The sequence below is a fragment of the Chionomys nivalis genome, chromosome 23 (genome assembly GCF_950005125.1).
Source record: "Chionomys nivalis chromosome 23, mChiNiv1.1, whole genome shotgun sequence".
Lineage (NCBI taxonomy): Eukaryota > Metazoa > Chordata > Mammalia > Rodentia > Cricetidae > Chionomys > Chionomys nivalis.
In genome coordinates this window covers 34,463,264-34,483,519 of record NC_080108.1, presented here as the reverse complement: position 1 = coordinate 34,483,519, position 20,256 = coordinate 34,463,264, and the positions used below count along the sequence as shown (strand labels likewise).

General features: G+C 47.7%; 1 protein-coding gene across 1 annotated transcript; it reads left to right on the top strand.

The window, feature by feature from the left end:
* The first annotated feature begins 1,567 nt into the window (after positions 1–1,567).
* Positions 1,568–15,986, top strand: E2f8 (E2F transcription factor 8). The gene is made up of 12 exons (XM_057756413.1): positions 1,568–1,669; positions 2,869–3,144; positions 3,495–3,651; positions 5,809–6,123; positions 6,387–6,548; positions 8,416–8,553; positions 9,744–9,947; positions 10,275–10,362; positions 10,998–11,529; positions 14,629–14,761; positions 14,876–15,276; positions 15,666–15,986. Exons 1-12 carry the CDS (start codon positions 1,655–1,657, stop codon positions 15,846–15,848), a joined length of 2,604 nt encoding a protein of 867 aa, XP_057612396.1. The 5' UTR covers positions 1,568–1,654; the 3' UTR covers positions 15,849–15,986.
* The last annotated feature ends 4,270 nt before the right edge of the window (positions 15,987–20,256 follow it).

Here is a 20,256-nt window from a genome sequence, read left to right as displayed (position 1 = left end):
GATGGCAGGGAGCCCGCGTGCCCTTGCTAGCTAGCCCTGGACAAGCCAAATTTCATCCCCCAACTTCGATCTCGGATTAAGGGTGTTTGCAAAAAGAAAAAAAAAAAAGGAAAAGTTTTTGAGGACTTTTCCCCAAGTCTGGCTGGAGGCGGGGTCGGAGGGAGGTGCCTACAGCCTGATTCGCCGCGGCAGCGGTCCAGAGGCGCCGATTGGCGCGTGGGGTCCCGGGCCGGGAGAGCGGGCGTGGGGGGAGGGGAGGCTCCGCGCCCGCGGGAGCGGCTCGCGCCGGGAGCGGGTTAATTTCAAATCGGGGGCTGGACTGCTCCGGGACGGCCACGCTCCCACGGCCCGCCCGCCGCACCCCTCAGCCTCGGCCCCGGTGCCGCCCCCGGGCACCCACCTCTGCGCGGCGGGGCTGAGCGAGTCTCCCTGAGACTCGCGGGCTCCCGGGACCGGTGGAAACGCGCAGCCAGGAGCCCGGGCCGCTCGGAGCCGCCAGCCCCGGAGGAGGATTGACAGGTGAGCGGGGAGCTGACTGGCGCGGCGGGGCTGCGGGATCACAAGCGGGGTAGGGTGAAGGCGGCCGTTTCCCGCCTCCCGCCTCCCGCCCAGCCGGGGCCCATGGGGAGGAGCCGAGCTCCCGCGCAGAGGGCGGGGGAGGGGCTCGTTCGCGCTCCTGCCCCGCGCACTCGGGGGCGGTGCCAGCCACGGTCCTGCTTTCCGCGCCAAATTTTTAAATCGAAGGCGGAAGGTCCGGCCCCGCCCCGGGGACCTCTAGCCAATCGCAGGCCTGAAGCGGACGTTCTGATTGGCTGGGAGCCGTCGTCCTGGAAACCGTGAGATGCTGTCTGGCGGCCCCCGGGGGCGGTGTAGTTTCGGGGAGGAGGAGCCAGTGCGTGCGCCCGGCGGGAAGCAGGCGACTGCAGGGCACCGTACCTGGCTGGGAGCGCAACCTACTGTGCGTCGCAGTGATCTAGGCACCGAGGGAGACCCCTCCACAGCCCCGCATTACTGCTTATATTGAAACAAGTCTAAAAGAAGGGGTCCAAATCCTGAAGCGCTCTGTAAATGCCCCATCGTGCGTTTAGAGCGCAAAGGCTGAATTGGAGGGTTGCTCTCAAGCCATTTCCCAAGTCCTTCCTTCTGAGCCTGTGCACGTGTGTGTCAGGCGAAAAACTTCAGCATCTCCCCAGATGCAAGCTCGGTGTGTGCCCAATCGGTACCCGGGCTCGTACGCTCCATCCGCAGCCCGGATCAGTACACAGGTGGGTGCTTGCTACAGCTGTCTTTGAACGTGAGAGAGGACTGTCATTGCAGATTGTGTTAACTTGGAGTCTCGTGACAGGAGATGGGTTTGATGGAGGAATTTACTGCTGTCTGTTGGCGCGATCTGCCTAGAGCAGCGGTGTTTCCTCGAGGGGGGTAAATATAAACCCGATTTGTCATTTTTCGTTTCTTTGTTTCAGGGGTCCTCCGGTGTCCGTGAATGCATTTTCAGCAGATCTTATTTCTCTCTTTCTATCTTTTTTTTTCTTTTAAGGGTACTAAAAAACTTCAATAGGATCTGTTGGACTTCTTGAACCACTCGAATTTGGGAAGGAGTTTAAGATTTTTCGTTTTTAAAGACACACTAAATGTATGAGAAATTGACAAAATGGAGAACCAAAAGGTATATTTAAAGTTAAGTGTACACCGTTGCTGTATTTTCCTGAGTAACAGCTAAAGTTTTTCCTTTAATAGGGCCATTGATGTCCCTTTTTGGTTGACTGTTGTTACAGAAATTCAGAAGGAAATTCTATTTTTGAAGAGGAATAGTAACCTCTCTGTTTCAATAGTTTAGTGTAAGTTTCACATACACAAGGGGAGATATGTTTTTTTTTAATACTTATGGCAAGTATTTTGTAAAAATTACAAAAGACTTTGACAGTGGGATTGTGTGGATTTTTTTTTCCAAGTCAACTTATATTAATTTCCCCGTCGATTTTTAGATGTTAGTTAAATCCTGTACCTGGCAGTTGTCACTGAACCTGCCACCCTTGGGTCGGCACCTCCTGAGGGAGAACTGGGCTGAGCAAATTCAGGTGCTAGCCCTCTGAGACCTCTCAGCTTGGTGTCCTCTTCTGCTAAGTAGCATTGCCAACTTCAGCAGAAATACACACTGGAAAGTGCTTGATAGTAGTCATGTAATACAGGATTGTTAACCCATGTTCCTAAAGTTACCGAGGGAACAGTGGGTGTCTGTTCTCTGAGCTGTTGTCTCCCAAGTAATTTCTTTTTTAAGAATGGTGCCCTTCCCAAAGTGAAAATCCCAGTTCCCACTAGCCTTATGAAGTGCTAGCTTACCACTGTGTCTCCCAAGCAGGGACTGGCCCTGAGGCCTTAAATGGCTACTTCCCTTGGCTATTTTCTGTATCTGTGCCTCAAAAGTTGATGTTGAAAGCAGATTTTTTTCTGGTCAAAAGTCTCACTGGTAGGCATGAAGCCCTACCTGATAAGTCTAACCATAAGGGCACCCTCAGCTTCACTGCTTGGTTCTCTTCCTGGTCAGCAGGGTGTTAGTGAGCCCCCACTTCACACAGTGAGGTGTAGAATGACTTTGGTCCTGAAGGCCTTTGTTTGGCATGAGTAGAGGCTGCTTCTAGGAATTTAGGTCACTTAGAGAGATCGGTTCTAGTAAGAAAGGGTGTGAGCTCCAAGCTGTCTTTACAGCTCTCCTATCTGAAAATAAAATTTAAAGACAGAGCCTGTAATTAAAGTTATTTATTGATTTGATTCTTGGATCACGGGGTGAGTCCATTTTAAAGATAGAAAACTCTCTGATAGGTTCTCTTTTGCGATGAACTCAGCTGTGACTTCCTTCTAAACCAGGAAAACCTCTTTTCTGAGCCACATAAAAGGGGACTGATGAAAAGCCCCTTGCAAGAGTCCTCGAAAGCCAACATAGTATTGGCTGAGATCCAGCCTGACTTGGGTCCTTTAACCACGCCGACCAAGCCCAAGGAAGTTTGCCAAGGAGAGCCATGGACACCCACAGCCAACCTGAAAATGCTTATCAGTGCGGTGAGCCCAGAGATCAGAAGCCGAGATCAGAAGAGGGGCCTATCTGACAACCGTGGATTACCTGAAGCTAGAGACTGTTTGCATGTAGGTTTGCGAGGAATTTCATGTCAGCTGGGGGCTTGTTGAGGGAGGGGAGATGAATACAGAGAGTCAAGCAATCAGGAGCCCGTGGAAGGCTGCTGTTGACCTGCTGAGCATGGAAAGAGTTTGTACCCTTGGAGCACAACACTGGGAATCCTGGACCTTATGAGTGGCCTTCATCCCAGGCTTCCTTTTAAGACCATTCTAATTCCACTCCCAACCCTGCAGTGATCCAAACTGTGTGTGTGTGGGGGGGGGGGGGTAAGAAGTGTTAGTCATCTAGCCCAGATGTCCCCAATAAGTCTGTCAAACTTTATTTCAGGATGAGACATGGTTTGTCTTTTCCTCTGTAGGAACACTTATCTGGAGATGAGTTTGAGAAATCCCAGCCAAGTCGAAAGGAGAAAAGCTTGGGGTTGCTGTGCCACAAATTCCTAGCGCGGTACCCTAGGTACCCCAACCCTGCTGTGAATAATGACATCTGCCTGGACGAGGTGGCCGAGGAGCTCAGTGAGTATGCCAGTCGCCGGCATGGCTAGGAATGACAGCAAGTCCGGGGACTTAACTCATGGCATCACAGATTTAAATGAGGCCATATGGAAATTAGAAGTCTCACAAAAGGCGATAGAGAGTGGTTTCCGGGTTCAGGTCGTCTCCAGAGCTGCACAGGAAGGAAGTAGAGTTTCATAACTTGTTTTACAAATAGTTGTGACTCTGACCCTCACCTTGGCCTTGGGCCTTGAGGAGCCAGCGTATCCATAGCTGCACAGGGGGATGGCTTCTGAGACTCTGCCTCACAGCCATTTGAGACTGGTGTAGACCTGATTCTAGAGCCAAAAAGGAGTCTGGAAGATACAGGATATCTTTGAAATCATTAAATATCTTTGTGCGCACGCGCGTGCATGCGTGTGTGTGTGTGTGTGTGTGTGTGTTTGTGTAAGTGTGTAAGAGAGGGACAGAGAGAGAGTATGGATGTACATGTGTGTTCTTGCGTGCAAAGGATCAGAGGTCAGCTTTGGGTGTCATTCCTCCGGAGCCAGCCACCTTTCCTTCTGGGAATGAGTCTCACTGGGATCTGGGGCTCACCAATTAAATGAGGTTGGCTTTTCCCCTGGGTGCTGGGGTCTGACTCAGGCTAGTGCTTTCCCGATGGAGCCATTTTCCCAGCCCGAATGCATCTTAATCTAAAACTTGAAGAAGTGTGTTCAGGATAGTGTTTTAATACATCACTATCACCCATAAAGGAAAAGATGGCCTTTCTAAGCAGGAACATTAATTCATGGTTTAAGACTATGCTGTTTGGGTCCATCAGCTCTTCACATGCACTCTGTCTGGCTCCTGTGCGTGCCTGCATGTGTGCGTGTGTGTGTACTCTTTGATTCATCAGAGGAGCTTCTATAGCTCCATGAACAAAAAGGGCAAAATTCCCTTTTCACTGGAACCTGTCTTCAGTGGAGCAGCGGCTACAGAGCAAAGGACATGGCAGGAACTGACCGTGTGTGACAGACAATACACGCTACAGAAAAGGAGGGGGGTATCTAGAAAATGGTGAAAGGACCGGGTGTGTGGGTGCGGTGCTTTCTGGCCATAAACTAAGGGCTCAGATCAAGCCGATGTCTAGGGCTTGAAAGAGAAGCAGAGGTCTGGGAGGGCATCCAGGAGAAGGGCTCCTGGGTGAAGGACCAGCCCAGGGTAGAGCTCTTTACGCACCGGCTCACCAGGCAGTCGCCACTAGGGGGCGCTCTATCCAGAAAGGATAAGTTATTCTGTCCAGCACTGAAGTTGAAATCAACAGTGAAGGTAAATTTCTGAAACAAGGAGAATCCCACCATGCAGAACACTGAATCCCCTTGTGGATTTAAGAGCCACAGAGTTGCTAGTCTTACCATCACTGATGGTAGGCAGAACATGGGCCAAATTAGACCCCAAGAGACAGACCTTTCTGCTTTTTAATGTAGGTTTTTAAGAAACAACTTCATGGATTTTATATTTTTCTGAAACCTCAGCACTTTAAAAAGGAGTGTGAAAGTGTGTGTGTGTGTGTGTGTGTGTGTGTGTGTGTGTGTGTGTGGTCTTGGAGACCAGACAGAAAAGAACGCTGAAATCTTTGTAGCTGGAGTTGCATGTGGTTGTGAGTCACCCACTATGGGTGCTGGGAACTGAACTCTGGTCCTCTGGTAGAACACAAATATTCTTAACAACTGAGCCATCTCTCCAGCCCCAGGTCTAAGCACTGCGTGCCTGTGATATGATTTGGCAGATAGGTGTGGGTACAAGGAGGGGAATAAAGGAATGGGCTCAGAATTGCAACAGTTAGTCTATTTAGAGGCTTGGCCATGCCACTTCCTCTCTGTCACTGCAGCAAGTCTGAGCTATGTCCTCACCAGTAAGGTGCTGGTGGTGACAATGGCCACCACACACATTAGAATACAATTGTCCTGAATGATGCAATTTGCACCCCTGGGAAGATGGTGACTGTAATTTAAACAGGCTCATTTCCCCTGTGAGGGAGCCATGTCTTTCTGGCCTCCATAGTTTCTGTTATATGTATTATATTACTGTGTTGTTCAGATGCACTTGCTGACAGATAGGAAAAGTGTTATTCCCCACTTGGAACACACAGTGAAAGTCTGATCCTACTAACACACCGCCATACGTTCTTTGCAGATGTTGAACGGCGACGGATTTATGACATTGTGAATGTACTAGAGAGCTTGCACATGGTGAGCCGCCTTGCCAAAAACCGGTACACCTGGCACGGCCGACACAATCTCACCAAAACCCTCGGGACTCTGAAGAGCGTCGGGGAGGAGAACAAGTACGCTGAGCAGATCATGATGATCAAGAGGAAAGAATACGAGCAAGAGTTTGACTTCATTAAGAGCTGCGCCATAGAGGACCATGTGATCAAGTCAAACACTGGCCAGAATGGGCATTCAGACATGTGTTTTGTCGAACTCCCCGGAGTGGAGTTCCGGGCAGGTGAGAGGTGATGTCGCGTGGTGCTTGTGGTGCTCTGCAGCTGCTGTCACTTGTTTGGGGGTTGGGTAGGGTGAGGGCTGGGGAGTCGAGGTCTCTGGCCCACCCTGGCCTCACATCCCTGATCGTCCTCTTGTCTCCACTTGCCTAGCGCTGAGGTTTTGGGCGCACGCCATGGCTGTGGGCTGGCTGGTCCAAAGGTGCTATTTTTAAGGCTTGCTGCTTTCCCTTTTTGTTAATTCCCTAATCCCCGTCCTTCTCTGCAGCTTCTGTGAACAGCCGCAAAGACAAGTCCTTACGAGTGATGAGCCAGAAGTTTGTGATGCTGTTCTTGGTGTCCACGCCGCAGATAGTGAGCCTGGAAATCGCCGCCAAGATTTTAATTGGGGAGGACCATGTGGAAGATCTGGATAAAAGCAAGTTTAAAAGTAAGTGTCACAACTACTCAGGAGGTTTGGCATCCATTCATGAACAACAAAGCGTCGTCTTCCCTTTGACTAGGCACTGAGCAGATCTCTGGCTACGTGTCTATGTTCACCCTCCCCCACAGTGGTGATGCTGCTGCCGCTAACTGGCGAAATTCAACAAGACGTATAACCTTCTTACTGGTCCGACACTATGGTGTCGTCTGATATGGTAGCTCTCTCCCCGTTTTACATAGTAAATACTCCCAGGGCTTAAATGAGCAATCAGTTGTAAAGTAGGTCCAGCTCCTAGATCTCATCTCCTCACTAATACTGATCATTGATGGCATAAATAATTCCCACTAAATTGTCCCCCGATGGCCCTGCAACACAGATGGCCTGCTACTTTGAAACAGTTTTAGCCAGATGGCTGCTGTGGATTTAGCTGGTTCCTAACCAGCTCTGTTCCCATGGCTATGCCAGACATTGTAGGGAAAGGTGTGGAGGAAAGAGCCAAGCAGGCAAGAGCGACCTTCCACACTCTCGCCTCCCCTGGAGGGTAACCCAGATGTGAGCTGCTGGGGAACCAGCTGTATATAAGGCATAGCTGCCGTGAGAGGCCAGCATTTGTAGATTTGTGTGGTCTCTGGCCTTAAGATGACATGTTCTGTAAAGCTGTACCAGTCTGCAGAAGTTCAGTCCAGATATTCCTGGATTGACAGTGCATCTACAAGACAGGATCAAGGAGAGAGTAAGGCAGTAATTCTGACAGTTCTTGGGGAAAGTACAATTTGAGAAAAATAACATCCCAATACTGCCACTTGGTCGATGATTTTCTGAGTCACCAGGTGCTCTTCAGCTCAACACTGCTATTGGTCAGTCCTACCCTTGGAAACTATTCTAGTAACTGTAGAATGTGTCACTTGCTGAATCCTTGGGAACCACAGAAACTTTTAGCAGGGACTGTGAAGAGGGAGAGTCAGTTTGTAACTCTGTACTGTAGACTGAAGTTTCTGTCCCACCGAGTCTTGCAGCTCTTCAGTCCCAAAGAAACACACAGAGGCTTGTATCAATAATAAACTATCTGGCCTATTAGTTTAGACTTTTTACTAACTAGCACTTACCACTTAAATTAACCCATAATGCTTGTCTATGTTTAGCCACATGGCTTGGTACCTTTTCTCAGTAAGGCTTTCTCATCTTGCTTCCTCTGCGTCTGGCTGGTGACTGTGTCTCTGCCCAGAATTCTCCTAGTCTGGTCACCATACTTACATTTCCTGCCTGGCTACTGGCCAATCGATGTTTTATTAAACCAATATGAGTGACAAATCTTCACAGTGTACAAAAGCATTAATCCCACAGCACTGAACGTTGATGTAAAGGCACACTTGTTAATACAAAGCTTTTCAAGACAAATGAGTTATGTAAAATGAATAGATCTATGTTTTGCAAATTTTGCAAGGACAGTATATATGTTTGTGGTGATACAGAACTTTGCAAGTTTGTGACACTGTGTGAATCTCTCTATAAACTATCATGGGTAGAAAAGCCATACATTTCCAACGCTGCCCTGTTTCTGTTTCTTCCTATTCTGACACTCAGGAACGTGACTTTTTATAAAGCAGGCCATCTCATTGAGTCACTTCCAACTGTCCTTTCAAAATTCAGGACCAGCAGTGACTCCTGAAATACATAAAACTCATTTTTTTGTTGTTGTTGTTTTTTGTTTTAATCGAGGCAGTGTTCTTAGAATAACTTGAAAGGAGTCAGGAGGGAGTCCCTGCCTGATGCTGGCAGGATAGCTCTTGAACACATCTGACTTTCCTAGGAGGCAAAATCCCGTCATCCTTCATTATTCTATTTAATGCTATTCATGCCTTTTTCCCCACAGCAAAAATTAGGAGGTTGTATGACATTGCTAATGTTCTGAGTAGCCTGGATCTCATCAAGAAAGTCCACGTCACGGAAGAAAGAGGTCGGAAGCCAGCTTTTAAATGGACAGGCCCAGAAATCAGCCCAAATACTAGTGGTGTGTATGGGGTTTTGTTGTTGTTTTCCTTTCATTGCTTGTTTCTGTTTTTAATCTAGATGGATTCTTTCCCCTCCATCCCTCATAGCCCCACCCATGGGAAGACCATCTGTAGATGATTGGAAAAGCAGTTTGCTCATAAAGAAAGTTGGATGCTCTGACACTGGACACTCTCGGGGAGAGGTCCTTTGGTGCAAGAATTTGGAATGGAGGCCCTGGAGCTGTGGTGACAGCTGCATAACCCTGGCCCACGATATTTATTAGAGTGTGTCCTTAGCCAGTGTCTTCTGTGACCATGCTCTCAAATCCACCACGGAATGCATTTCTTGAGAGGGCCTGCCCAACTGAAGCAGGCAGGAGCGTCTCCGCCTTCCACCCACTCTAACACTCCTCTGAGGAGAAATAAGCAAGATTTTATACATCACCCAAAGAGGAAAACCCACAGTGAATGCACACCAGCATTTCTCTGGTTGTGAGATACGGTCCACTCTCCAGATCCATGATTTTCATATTGAAGGGTCCAACCATAAGTTGGAAATATTTTTTGGTCTGCGCCAAACATGTACAAATGTTTTCTGGTCACTATCTCCTAAACAATAATATGTGACAGCCATGGGCATTCTATTAGGTATTTCAAGTAACCAAGAGATGATTGGAGCGTAGACAGGAGGATATGTTTAGCTTCTGTGCATGCATATGCCGTTGTGTGCAAGGGACTTGAGCTTCTGCAGCTTTGGGCACTTTCGAGGGATTCTGGAGCAAATCCTCCTCTGATGTGGAAGGCCAGCTGTGCCCTGTGGCATCAGAGATGCAGCACTGAAGTACTATCTGCGAAGTCACTGAAGGAGATCTAATGAGGTTCCAGTGTGTTTAGAGCAGGTGCACACAGACAAAAACCCTTTGTCCCTGACGTGGTTTTATTTATTTTTACTTTTGTGCATTGGTGTTTTGTCAGCATGTATGTCTGTGTGTGGGTGTCAGTTCCCCAAGAAACAGAGTTCCAAACAGTTAGGAGCTGCCATGTGGGTGCTGGGAATTGAACCCAGGTCCTCTGGAAGAATAGCCAGCTCTCTTAACCACTGAGGCATCTCTCCAGCCCGTGCCCCTGACATGGTTTTAGAGCTGCATTTACTCTGTTAGAAGGAAGCAGGATCAAGTGGACTTTAATACACTGGCCTTTTCTCTTTCAGGCTCCAGCCCAGTCGTGCCTCTTACCACCTCCTTCTTAGAGGTGGAGCAGTCTGCAAAAGAGAACTGTGCCAAAAACCTCTTTTCTACACGGGGGAAACCCAGCTTCACTCGACACCCATCCCTTATCAAATTGGTAAAAAGTATAGAAAGTGATCGGAGAAAGATCAGTTCTGCCCCCAGCAGCCCTGTCAAGAGCAGCAAAGGTATGTTTTCCTGGCAGGTCAGGGCTCTTCTCAAAATTACTTTTGATCTGCTTTCTTTTAGCCTATTTCATCCCTCATAAGTCTAACTTATAAATGAATATATATATATATATATATATCTTATAAAGACTAAAAGCAGTTTGTGGGGTTTAGTGTTTAATTGTTATGCAACTGGGTAGCAGATGGATGCTTTCTGTTCCTTTGACACCCGCGTTTTCTTCCATATGAATACTTAATCTTTAGCTTTCTGTTCCTCTAACACCCGCGTTTTCTTCCATATGAATACTTAATCTTTAGCGTTGACCATCTTCCCTCTATTTTTGCCAGCTGAGACTTCTCAAAATTCTCCACCCCTCCCAAACAAGATGGCTCAGCTCGCTGCTATCTGCAAGATGCAGTTGGAAGAGCAGTCAAGGTAGGCTGGCCTCGCAGCTAGAAACAGGATGGGCTGCTGTCTCGGTGTGTTGTTAGAACTGATTGCTTTACTCAAGGGTGGGCATCACCTATGGAAACTGGAGAGAGAGTCTTTAAAATACCTGTCCTCAGTCATAAAAAAAAAAAAAAAAAAAAAACACTGCCTCTATTTTCATCAAAGTATGGCTGTGATCTGAGCAAAAAGTGGTAGAGTGTAGGGGTTGGGGGATGCTTTGGTGGATAAGGTGCCTACTGCTCAGACGTGAGGACCTACATCTAGATTCCTATACTCATATAAAAGGCCAGGTATGGCAGCCACCATTTGTAATCCCAAAGTGAAGGTACATCCACTGGAGGCTCCTCCCTGAAGCTCATTGGCTGGCCACCTCAGCTCACTTAATAGCAGCACCCATCTTTAATCCCAGTGTGGCCGTTATGGCCACGGTAGGATCCCTAGAGCTCATTGGCTGGCTGACCTAACTAATAAACTCCAGGCTCACTGAAATGGTGGAAATCACTGAGGAAGACAGCTCCCATCAGCCTCTGACCTCCACGTGTATGCGTGTGCGCACAGATGCAGACAGAACGCTTAGGAGCCATGCAGTTCCGTGATGTTCCCTATCTCTTTTCTCCTAGTGAACCCAGGAAGAAAGTGAAAGTAAAGCTAGCAAGATCCGGGCACTACAAACCACTGGCCCCTCTGGACCCTGCAGTGAACACCGAGCTGGAGCTGCCCGCACCCTCCCTCATCCAGCCCCTGGGGGTGGTCCCCCTGATCCCTAGTCCATTGTCATCTGCAGTGCCTGTGATCCTACCTCAGGCCCCTTCGGGCCCATCCTATGCCATCTACTTGCAACCTGCCCAAGCCCAAATGCTGACACCACCCCATGGCCTGAGCCCAACAGTCTGCCCCACCCACTCCTCTAATGCTACTGGATCCAAAGACCCTACAGATGTCCCCACTGAGAGGACCACCACAGATGCCACCATGTCCAGCGCCTCCTGCAGACCCGGAAGCCTGCAGCCAGCACCGGAAAGACAGGGTGCAAAGAACCGAAGCAAGGAGACAACTGGAGAGCGAGGCACAAAGAGGGCAGGCTCCTCGGAGGACAGTGGCTCTATAAAGAAACCTAAGGAGGACCTGAAGGCACTTGAGAATGTCCCCACGGTGAGTACAGCCTCAATGGTGCCTGGAAGTTTTAGCAATCCCATGGCCGACTTCACAAGAACGGGTGGCTTGTAACGTTTGCCAAAGCATAGAGCAGCCTCTCAGAAGACAAAGAGTTGTCCCCTAACGTCCCCGTATCCAAATGAAGGCCCAGACAGCTAATCCTCACGCAGGGATGACGGCAGGGACATTTTTAAACCTACAGAGGAGGGGCTGACTTGGTCTCTTTTTAAAGCGTCACAGGTGGCCACCCCATGCTGGAACACATGCACCTGTCATGAGAGTCATAAATAGTTTAAAAGCAGTTGTCACCGGAGGGATACAAGGGCCTCCTTTAACTCGTGCCTTCTGAGTCATTCCTCAAGGTTTGCTTGATGTCATGTACCTGGCATCTGCTGCCTGGAAGAGAATTTGCCCGCCCCCGCCCCCTTTTTACTACCTACCTCAAACTTACCACAGTCTTTTTCGCGTAAGCGGAAAAGCCAAGCTGATCTTGTCGACGTGTGGGTACAGCGAATACACATTGGCTTCTAAAGGTGTTGGCCCTCGAGGTGATTTCTTTTCTTAGGTAAGATCAGATTGGGAAAGAATGAATTGGATGTTTATTGGACAGCTAGCCACACGTCAGGTATCAGCCTTGAGGATCTTTTGCCCAGAGGTCTAACTTGATTTGCAGGACAGCGGCGCACGCACGTGAAGCACAGTGTCATTAGCAGATGCAACTAAACCCAGAAGCAGAAGTCAGTCTGTCCTTTCCCCGCCCCCCCAGCTGTTACTTTAATTCTCCACCTCTTTTCTTTGTTATGACGTTATTCCCCCGTCCCTATCCCCTCTCCCCTCAGTCCTCTATCCACTAGGTTAGAAAAGACTGACCTACATCAGGTCTAAGCCAGCACCCACCTTTGATGGCAGTTGCTTCTCTGTGCTCACCCGATGGCCACGTTACAGTTCTTGTGAGCTTAAGCGAATGTATTACACGAGGATATGCATAAAGGGCTTTGTGATCACTCTAGGACCCTGTATGGGCCGAATGGCGTTATCTGGCACTGGGCTTGTTAAGGCAGCTTGAGTCTGTGTAATCTTCCCTGAGGATGGCCTCGTGGAAACCATTCATGTCTCATGGAGTATTCCCTTGTTCTTGATGCACATACCAGGTGGGGGAGTCACAAGACCCTGGCTTTACTCAGTGGTCTGTGACGGCCACAACTTCTGTGGGCCAGCACGCAGTGATTTTTTTTCAGTGGTTTCCTGGTGTTCCCTGGTTACCCCAGATTAGAGGTTTTAGATTTCTCATGTCCGCTAGCTCTCATCTCTGTTGAGTTCATTTTGACTCTCCTTTAGCTTGGACCAAACAGTACGAAGAAAATGATTCATGTGCAAAGTTCATTCAGTAAATATGTTCTGAGAACCCGGGCATAGAGGGACAGAGAGAAGGCAGTATTCAAATAAATGCAAACGTATCTGATAGTAGCTCATAAGGGCTGGGAAAACAACAGGATCAATGATCAGAAGATGGGGGCTCAGAAGACTAGAAGAGGTGACATTCAAGGGAAGAAACATCGAATTCATTCATCTTGCTAACTTCAAAAAGTGGAATTACTATCGGCTAAAAGAATTGTAGTAGATGTAGTTTGTTGAAATTGAGGCATAGTTATTTCAGGGGTAATACAGGCTTTACTAAAGATTTGAGTGAGTCAAGCCAACAACCACAGTCCCTTGTCCCATCACAGAGGATGACAATCGACATCAGCAGCCCCATGTACAACACCCAAACCCAGTGGTTAAGGGCTCTCTATCCCTGCAGCTTTCAAGTCACCAATTCCCAATGTGAACAGTTCCAGGTCCCTGAGAAACAGTTTAAATCTCTCAGCTCTATGGATTCTGAGTTCCCCCGGTTCTCCAGGATATGGATCAAAGTGTGGGCTGTTGTTTTGACAACAGAGAAGAAAAGTCTGAAGAAGGCTGAAAGGAGGCCTCTGCTTCTAAGAGCTGCTTTAGATTCTCCAGTCAGCACCAGGAGGGGAAAGCAGACTTCGGGGGGTACCCACACACTCTTTGTGTTTGAAAAAGCTCAGCGACCTAATAGGGTGGGAGCTTGTGCCTTTTGGCATCTGGGTCTCTAATAGAACCAATTGGTGCTCTTTTCTGCCTACCGGTTTGCTTTGTGCATGAGCAGACTGCTAGGTTTCGTCAGAATAAAAGTACAAGGAAGCTGTCTGCCAGTGCAGTTCCTTAGTTCTAAATCAGGAGTTAGAAAACCCAGAGGGCCAGCTAGCAAATTCGCTAGGCCATAGGGTCTCTATTGCACCCACTCAACTGTCCCTGTTGAGGTCCAATGGTCCCTGCACAGAGGGTGGGGCACATTCCAATGAAGCCTTCTCAAAAAAAAAAAAAAGGTTGTGCATGGTTTAGGACTATAGTTCAGCCACTCCTTTCACTAAATCAGTATTACTTGAGACTTTTTCTTTGTATATTAGTCCTCCTTAATGGCCCACTAAAAACTTAGTTGCCTAATGGACTGAAAGGCTACTTGCAGTGTTCCCCATTGGGTTACTAACAGAGATCCATCATTGAAGTTTCAGAGTCCCTCAGTAAAGCCATTTTGTGTTAAGTTTTTCCAAAGCCTATTTGGGCTGTGATTCAAGTATTTCCTATTTAAATCTCCTAGAAACAGTGTCCCTCAGAATACTCTCAGGGGAGTACCAAGTCTTCAGAATTAAAGATCAGTCCAGTAGTGACCCAGCAGAGTCATCTGTGGCGTTTATCGCTGTTAAACTTCGCTCCGGCAGGGATCTTTGATGGCAGGAGTTGGGATGCCAGTGTCAAGATGATGTGCTGGCTGAGCCTACCCTTAAGTAGCCTCAGGGTATCTTCTGAGTTGAAAACAGTGGTACACACGGGTCGGGTCATCCCAGCACTAGGGAGACTGAAGCAGGAGGACCCAGGGTTCAAGGCCAGCCTGGGCTATCTGGCTGCTAGATGGATGGCCTAAAGTGCTCTAGAAAAACAGCCAAGAGATGGTTCCGGAAGGGGACGGTATCTGACCCTGTTCTTCTTTTGGTACGTGTGTGAAATAAATTCTTTCTCCTTATTTTGTAGACCCTGTTCCCGTCAGGGTACCTAATCCCTCTCACCCAGTGCCCGTCCCTGGGGGCAGAATCCGTGCTGTCTAGCACAGAAAACTCAGGTACACTTTCCCCAAACCACAGGATCTACGGCTCCCCAATTGCAGGTGAGTATATACCAAATGCCATTCAGACCTGAGCTGGCCTGCAGTCCCCTTATCATCTTCCTGAACAAATAAATGTCTGCTCTTAAGACTCAGCCCTTCCCCTCCCTTTTCCAGGTGTTATCCCGGTGGCATCATCTGAACTCACTGCTGTGAATTTTCCCCCTTTCCATGTGACACCTTTGAAACTTATGGTCTCTCCAACATCGGTGGCAGCCGTACCTGTTGGGAACAGCCCGGCTCTCAACTCAAGCCACCCTGGTTCTGCCCAGAACCCAAGCTCAGCCATTGTCAACTTCACCCTGCAGCACTTGGGACTCATCTCCCCCAGTGTGCAGATGTCTGCCAGCCCCGGGCCTGGAGCTGGCACAGTCCCTGTGTCCCCACGTGTTGAACCAGCTAGTGTCCTACCAGATAACTTGAGCTTTCGGCAAGGGAGGGCCACCAACCATGACTCGCCAGTCCCGGGCCAGAGCCAACTAAATGGACAGTCAGTTGCTGGGGCAGGACCACAACAGGTAAGAGTATTTGCATTTAATTTAAAGACAGGCTTAAAACTTGAAGATGGCCTTGACGTTTTGATCCTCCTCCTGCTTCTGCCTCCCGAGTGCTGGTATTGCCATTTAATTTAATTATTGAATCATCTGTATCAGGAGGCTCGTGTTCCCCTCTTTGGAGAGGGGAGTGTTCTTCCGGCCCCAAGAAGAATGCACAAGGCACCCATGCGGTTTTGTCTCCTCTTAGCAACAAAAATTCAAAGGAACTAGGGGCTTTCCATGCGGATATCAGGATGTATTAGTCTCCCAGAATGCCACAGATCAATCATCCAGCCCTGTCTTCAGTCTTCTGGGGAGTGTTAGTCACCGTCGGTCTAACGCCGTTTTTTTCCTTTGCTCTCTCCAACCAGTCTGTTCCTGTGACACCCAAAGGCTCCCAGTTGGTGGCTGAAAGTTTCTTCCGTACCCCAGGTGGACCAACCAAGCCTACCAGCTCACCCTACATGGATTTTGATGGTGCTAACAAAACCTCCTTTGGAACCCTCTTTGTCCCACAGCGTAAACTGGAAGTCTCAACTGAGGATGTCCATTGATTGACTGAAGACGGTGGTTTAATTTAATTTCCTAAAGGGCTATTTAATGAGATGATATACACATACGGATTGAGAGAATACCACCTTTGAAAATACTGTAAATACTTTGGGGGTTTTACTCAGTATCACCGCGATATTTGTCATGCTTACGCATGTGTGTGCTTGTGTGCACACATACATGCACACACACACACACGCACACATTTGTACAAGGCCAAATTCAGCCTTGTGTACTATAAAGTAAAATGGTGACCTAAGGTACATTAACTTCTAGGGCAGAAAGACTCTTTTTTTTTTTTTCACCTGTGCTTGTATTATTATGCAATTTACACTTTACTACCCTTTCAGTAAATGTTCGGCTTACCTAACACAGCACCTGCTCAGAATTTTTGCACAAAGGAAATGCTGTGTGATGTATAATGTATTTTTACCTAGGGAGGAGATAGCTCTATTTTTTTTTTTTTTTTTTGTAATTTCTTTAATCCTTTGCTGTTGCAGTCTGTCTTTTTGTAGAGTTTACAACCCTCCTCAATCAAGTCTGGAAAAATTATTTATAAAATGTATTTTTAATCATAAGTTGTTAAAATTAAAACTCTTCTAAAATGTAGTTAATGTTTTCACTGGGCCTCTTAGGGCACTTGCCTGATCTCAGGGACAGTTTCTTGGGAAGGGCTCCTTGGGGACTTGGAGTTCAAAGGAAGTTTCCACCCCCTCCCAGCTCCTCCCACATGGTCCTGAGCCTTGCTAGAATAGGGACAACATGATGTGGAGAGGCCAGAGGAGTAGATGGAAGGCAGGAGGAGCTAAGGCAACCCTGGCTCTGTCCAGCACCCATCCCAGGCCTACTCTACACTGTCCTACGCCTTCTCTGTGATCCAGCTTTAGGGAAGGAACAGCAGTAAGGATTCCACTTTCCTCTAGGTAGGGAACCACCATGCACAGCTCCTGCAGTGAGCTCCAGGAAAAGGAATGAGCTAGGGTGTGTCCAACGTGCATCTTGAGCCATTAGGAGAGAAGCTGCATGCTGAGAAGTTAAGGGTTTCCTCTGGCCTGGGTCTTCCCAGAACATGATATCTTCTTCCTATGTGCTGATGTCAGAAGCTACAGGATGCTTGAGTTACATGTTATGAGCAAGGACCACAAGGACACTGAGAATAAGGCAACAAGTCCGAGGGAACTGTTAGGACTCAACCTTCCCATCCAACAGTGGATGAAGCCATCCAGCTGTAGGAGGCTCTGAGCTGCTGTGGACATTCAAGGTCACCCCCTGGGAACACGCATTCTCTTTGTGTGGCTAAGCACAGGCAAGACGGCAGATTTTCTAGTTGACTTTAGCCTTCTTCCTCTGCACCGGAGAATCAGTGTAAGGAATTTCCTTCAGGAAACTCCATTTCTGTTTTTCTAGCTGCAAACCTTTTGGAAGCAAATGCAGAGCAAACGATCCTGTCAAAAACAGCCCCTGCTTTTAAAGCACCTAAGTGCATACTTGAGAAAGACATAAATCCATAAGGCATTTCCATGCACTAGAGTTCCCTCTGGCAGATATGGAGGGAGTAGTTGCACAGAAGCCACTAGACTTAACTGCACACACAGCACAGCCATGAGCTCTTGGGAGGTGGGGCTCCTTAAATTGGCTTGGCAGCCTGGACAGGGTAGAAAACAGTGTTGTTCTGTTCTGTTCTTGTTCTCAATCCTCAATGTGAAGAACCTCCCTGGGAAAATTAGATGACCGGGAAGAAATATTACCAGTACATTAGATGTCAGGACAGCTCTGCAAATTGAATCTCAATTGTGCCACTCACAGAATTGTGAAGCTACCCTCTTGATCACCACCTCCTGGTGTTTTACACCCTTCTTGATTATGGGGAGGTCCTATGCCTTGTTTCCAATCGATACAACTCTGTAAAAGAATGGGGTATGTGTGACACTGTATGTTTATCAGACTAGATCACATCTTCTCTTGAATCTTTTCTTCTTGCTGGTTTTGAGGACTTGGCTACAAGAGTCCAAGGAAGTGGGCAGCCTTTTGGAGCTACAGGTAGCCAACAACTAACACAACCAGGAAGAAACAACTTGAGTTCTACCTATAGCCTCAGAGAACTGAATCCCGCCAGCACCTGACTGGAGATCAGAGTGTGAAGGGCTTCAAAGGCTCATGTGTTGGTCCCCAGTATTAAGAAGTAGGGACTTCTAGCAGGTGAGCGAGAGCATGAAGGATTAACCATTGACAAATTTATAATTTGATGCAATACGAGGAAGTGGTAGAAACCTTTGGAGGTGGGGCCTGGTTAGAGAAGGACAAACGCAGTCCTTGAAAGGGACATCTGACCCTGGATACTCTGGGCCATCCTTTGAGGCTACCATGCAGTGAGCAGCTTGGCATTAGACAGCCCCCTAACAACAATCAATCAAAAGGCCATGTCCTGGAACCTCCGAAGCTGTTAGTCACAACAGCTTTCTTCCTTTAGATTTTTTTTTTCTGAGATATTTTTGCCACAGCAATAGAAAGCTGACAAGATCATTCTATTGGGGAGCCTCAAATGGATCACAGCCCCAACTGACCACCTTGTCTGAAGCTTTGGACAGCAAGCAGATGGGTGCTGTTTTAAGATACTAACTTTGTGGTAATTCTGTTGAACAGTAGTAGATACGTGCAGCCACATAGACCACCATGGTTTATAAATATTCTCCTCCTGTCTGTCATAGTATGGTTCATTGTTTGATGGTTTCCAAATAAGGAAATGGGACTCCATGGACTTTTCTAGAATTGCGCCCCGTTTCCTCAGCCGGGATCAACTGTCAAGACGCTAGGCACTACCGTAGTGAACACTTACCTGAGCAATTTATTTTCCCACACTGCCCTCCCATCTCCCTCCCCAGCCCCCTTTTTTGAGACAGGGTTTAATATATAGCCTATGCTGACCTCAAACTCAGAGGGAGTAGATGAAGATGATTTTGAACTGTGATCCTATCCTCCTATTTCTAACTCCAGAGTGCTTCAATTACAGGCCTATGTGTGCAGTCCTGGCGTATGCAGTGCTAGGGACTGAACCAGGGCCTTGTGGATGCTAAACCAGCATTGTGCCAACAGAACTATATCCTCAGCTCATTCCTTCTTGGGGAATTTTGTTTCCATGGCGATGAAGCCCAGCGGATCATGGCTGGAGGCCACTTCATGCCTCCCAGGGGTAGATAAGACATCCAACCTTGCCTGAACTCCTGGAGCGGTGCGTACTCCATTCTACCAGTTGCCTGGTCACTCTGACTCCTTTCTGTACCTCAGCTCTAGTTTCCTAGCCTCTGCATAGGCGCCCACCTATGCGTAAATCGGAGCCGCAGCTGTCTGCTGGCCCCTGGAGCCTTTGTTATTTCTCCAGTGAGTTTCTCTTGCTCAGAGCAGCCAGTTGTTTCTGTGGCTGGAAAACCAAAAGTCGCCAAAAGCACAACCAAGGCCTTCAGAATACCTGTCTCACCAGAGAATATAAGTGGCTCACTCAAGTACAAATGGTAACTCAAAGACTTGAGTTGAAATATGTGGTGTGAGATAGAAGGAACCAGAGCAATACAGTTGACGCAAGAAAACAAGCAACAACAACAATAACAACAAACTACAACAGCAAAGAAGGCCCACTTAAAACCCGCTGTAAAGCCAGTTTCCCCAACCTTGTCCTTTTCAAGTGGTTAAGGTTCCCAAGATGAAGGAGAAAGAGACTTGAATTTATGACAGAGTTTACCTATTAACTGCGTGATAGTGTGGGCTAACTGTAGATCCTTCATATTCACGGTGGCCGTGTGGTTCTCAAAGAAAACATAATTCTAGGTTAAAATGTTATCAGTCCATAATCCACTTAAAGAAGTTTATACCTCCATGTTCTACTCTGGGAAGCTATAAGGAATCGTTGATGGGACCAGACACTGAATGAGGGCTCATCACAATGGTCAACTGTAGAACAGCAGGTAGGAAATACTATCATCTTCCAGTCAAGCCATCTGCAACATGTTTAAAGACTACAGATGAGCCGGGCGATGGTGGCGCACGCCTTTAATCCCAGCACTCGGGAGGCAGAGGCAGGCGGATCTCTGTGAGTTCGAGACCAACCTGGTCGTCTACAGAGCTAGTTCCAGGACAGGCTCCAAAGCCACAGAGAAACCCTGTCTCAAAAAACCAAAAACCAAAAACCAAAAACCAAAAAAAAAAAAAAAAAAAAAAGACTACAGATGGTCCCTGGTTTATGCTTCGCTTTATGACTACAGGGATTTACTATAGTATAAAAGTGATAGGCATTCATCAGAAACAAGGCTTTTGGATTTTGAATTTTAATCATATCCTGGGCTAGCGGCATGCATTGCCATAGTCTCTAGCTGTGAGACTCATGGGGTTGTGAGAAACCAGATGCTTTTCCACAGA

What these genes read in the sequence shown, in the direction of transcription:
- E2f8 (XM_057756413.1), top strand. An exon ending in CGAGGTGGCCGAGGAGCTCA is followed by an intron (nt 3,652 to 5,808) that starts GTGAGTATGCCA and finishes CGTTCTTTGCAG; the next exon opens with ATGTTGAACGGCGACGGATT. An exon ending in GGATAAAAGCAAGTTTAAAA is followed by an intron (nt 6,549 to 8,415) that starts GTAAGTGTCACA and finishes TTTTCCCCACAG; the next exon opens with CAAAAATTAGGAGGTTGTAT.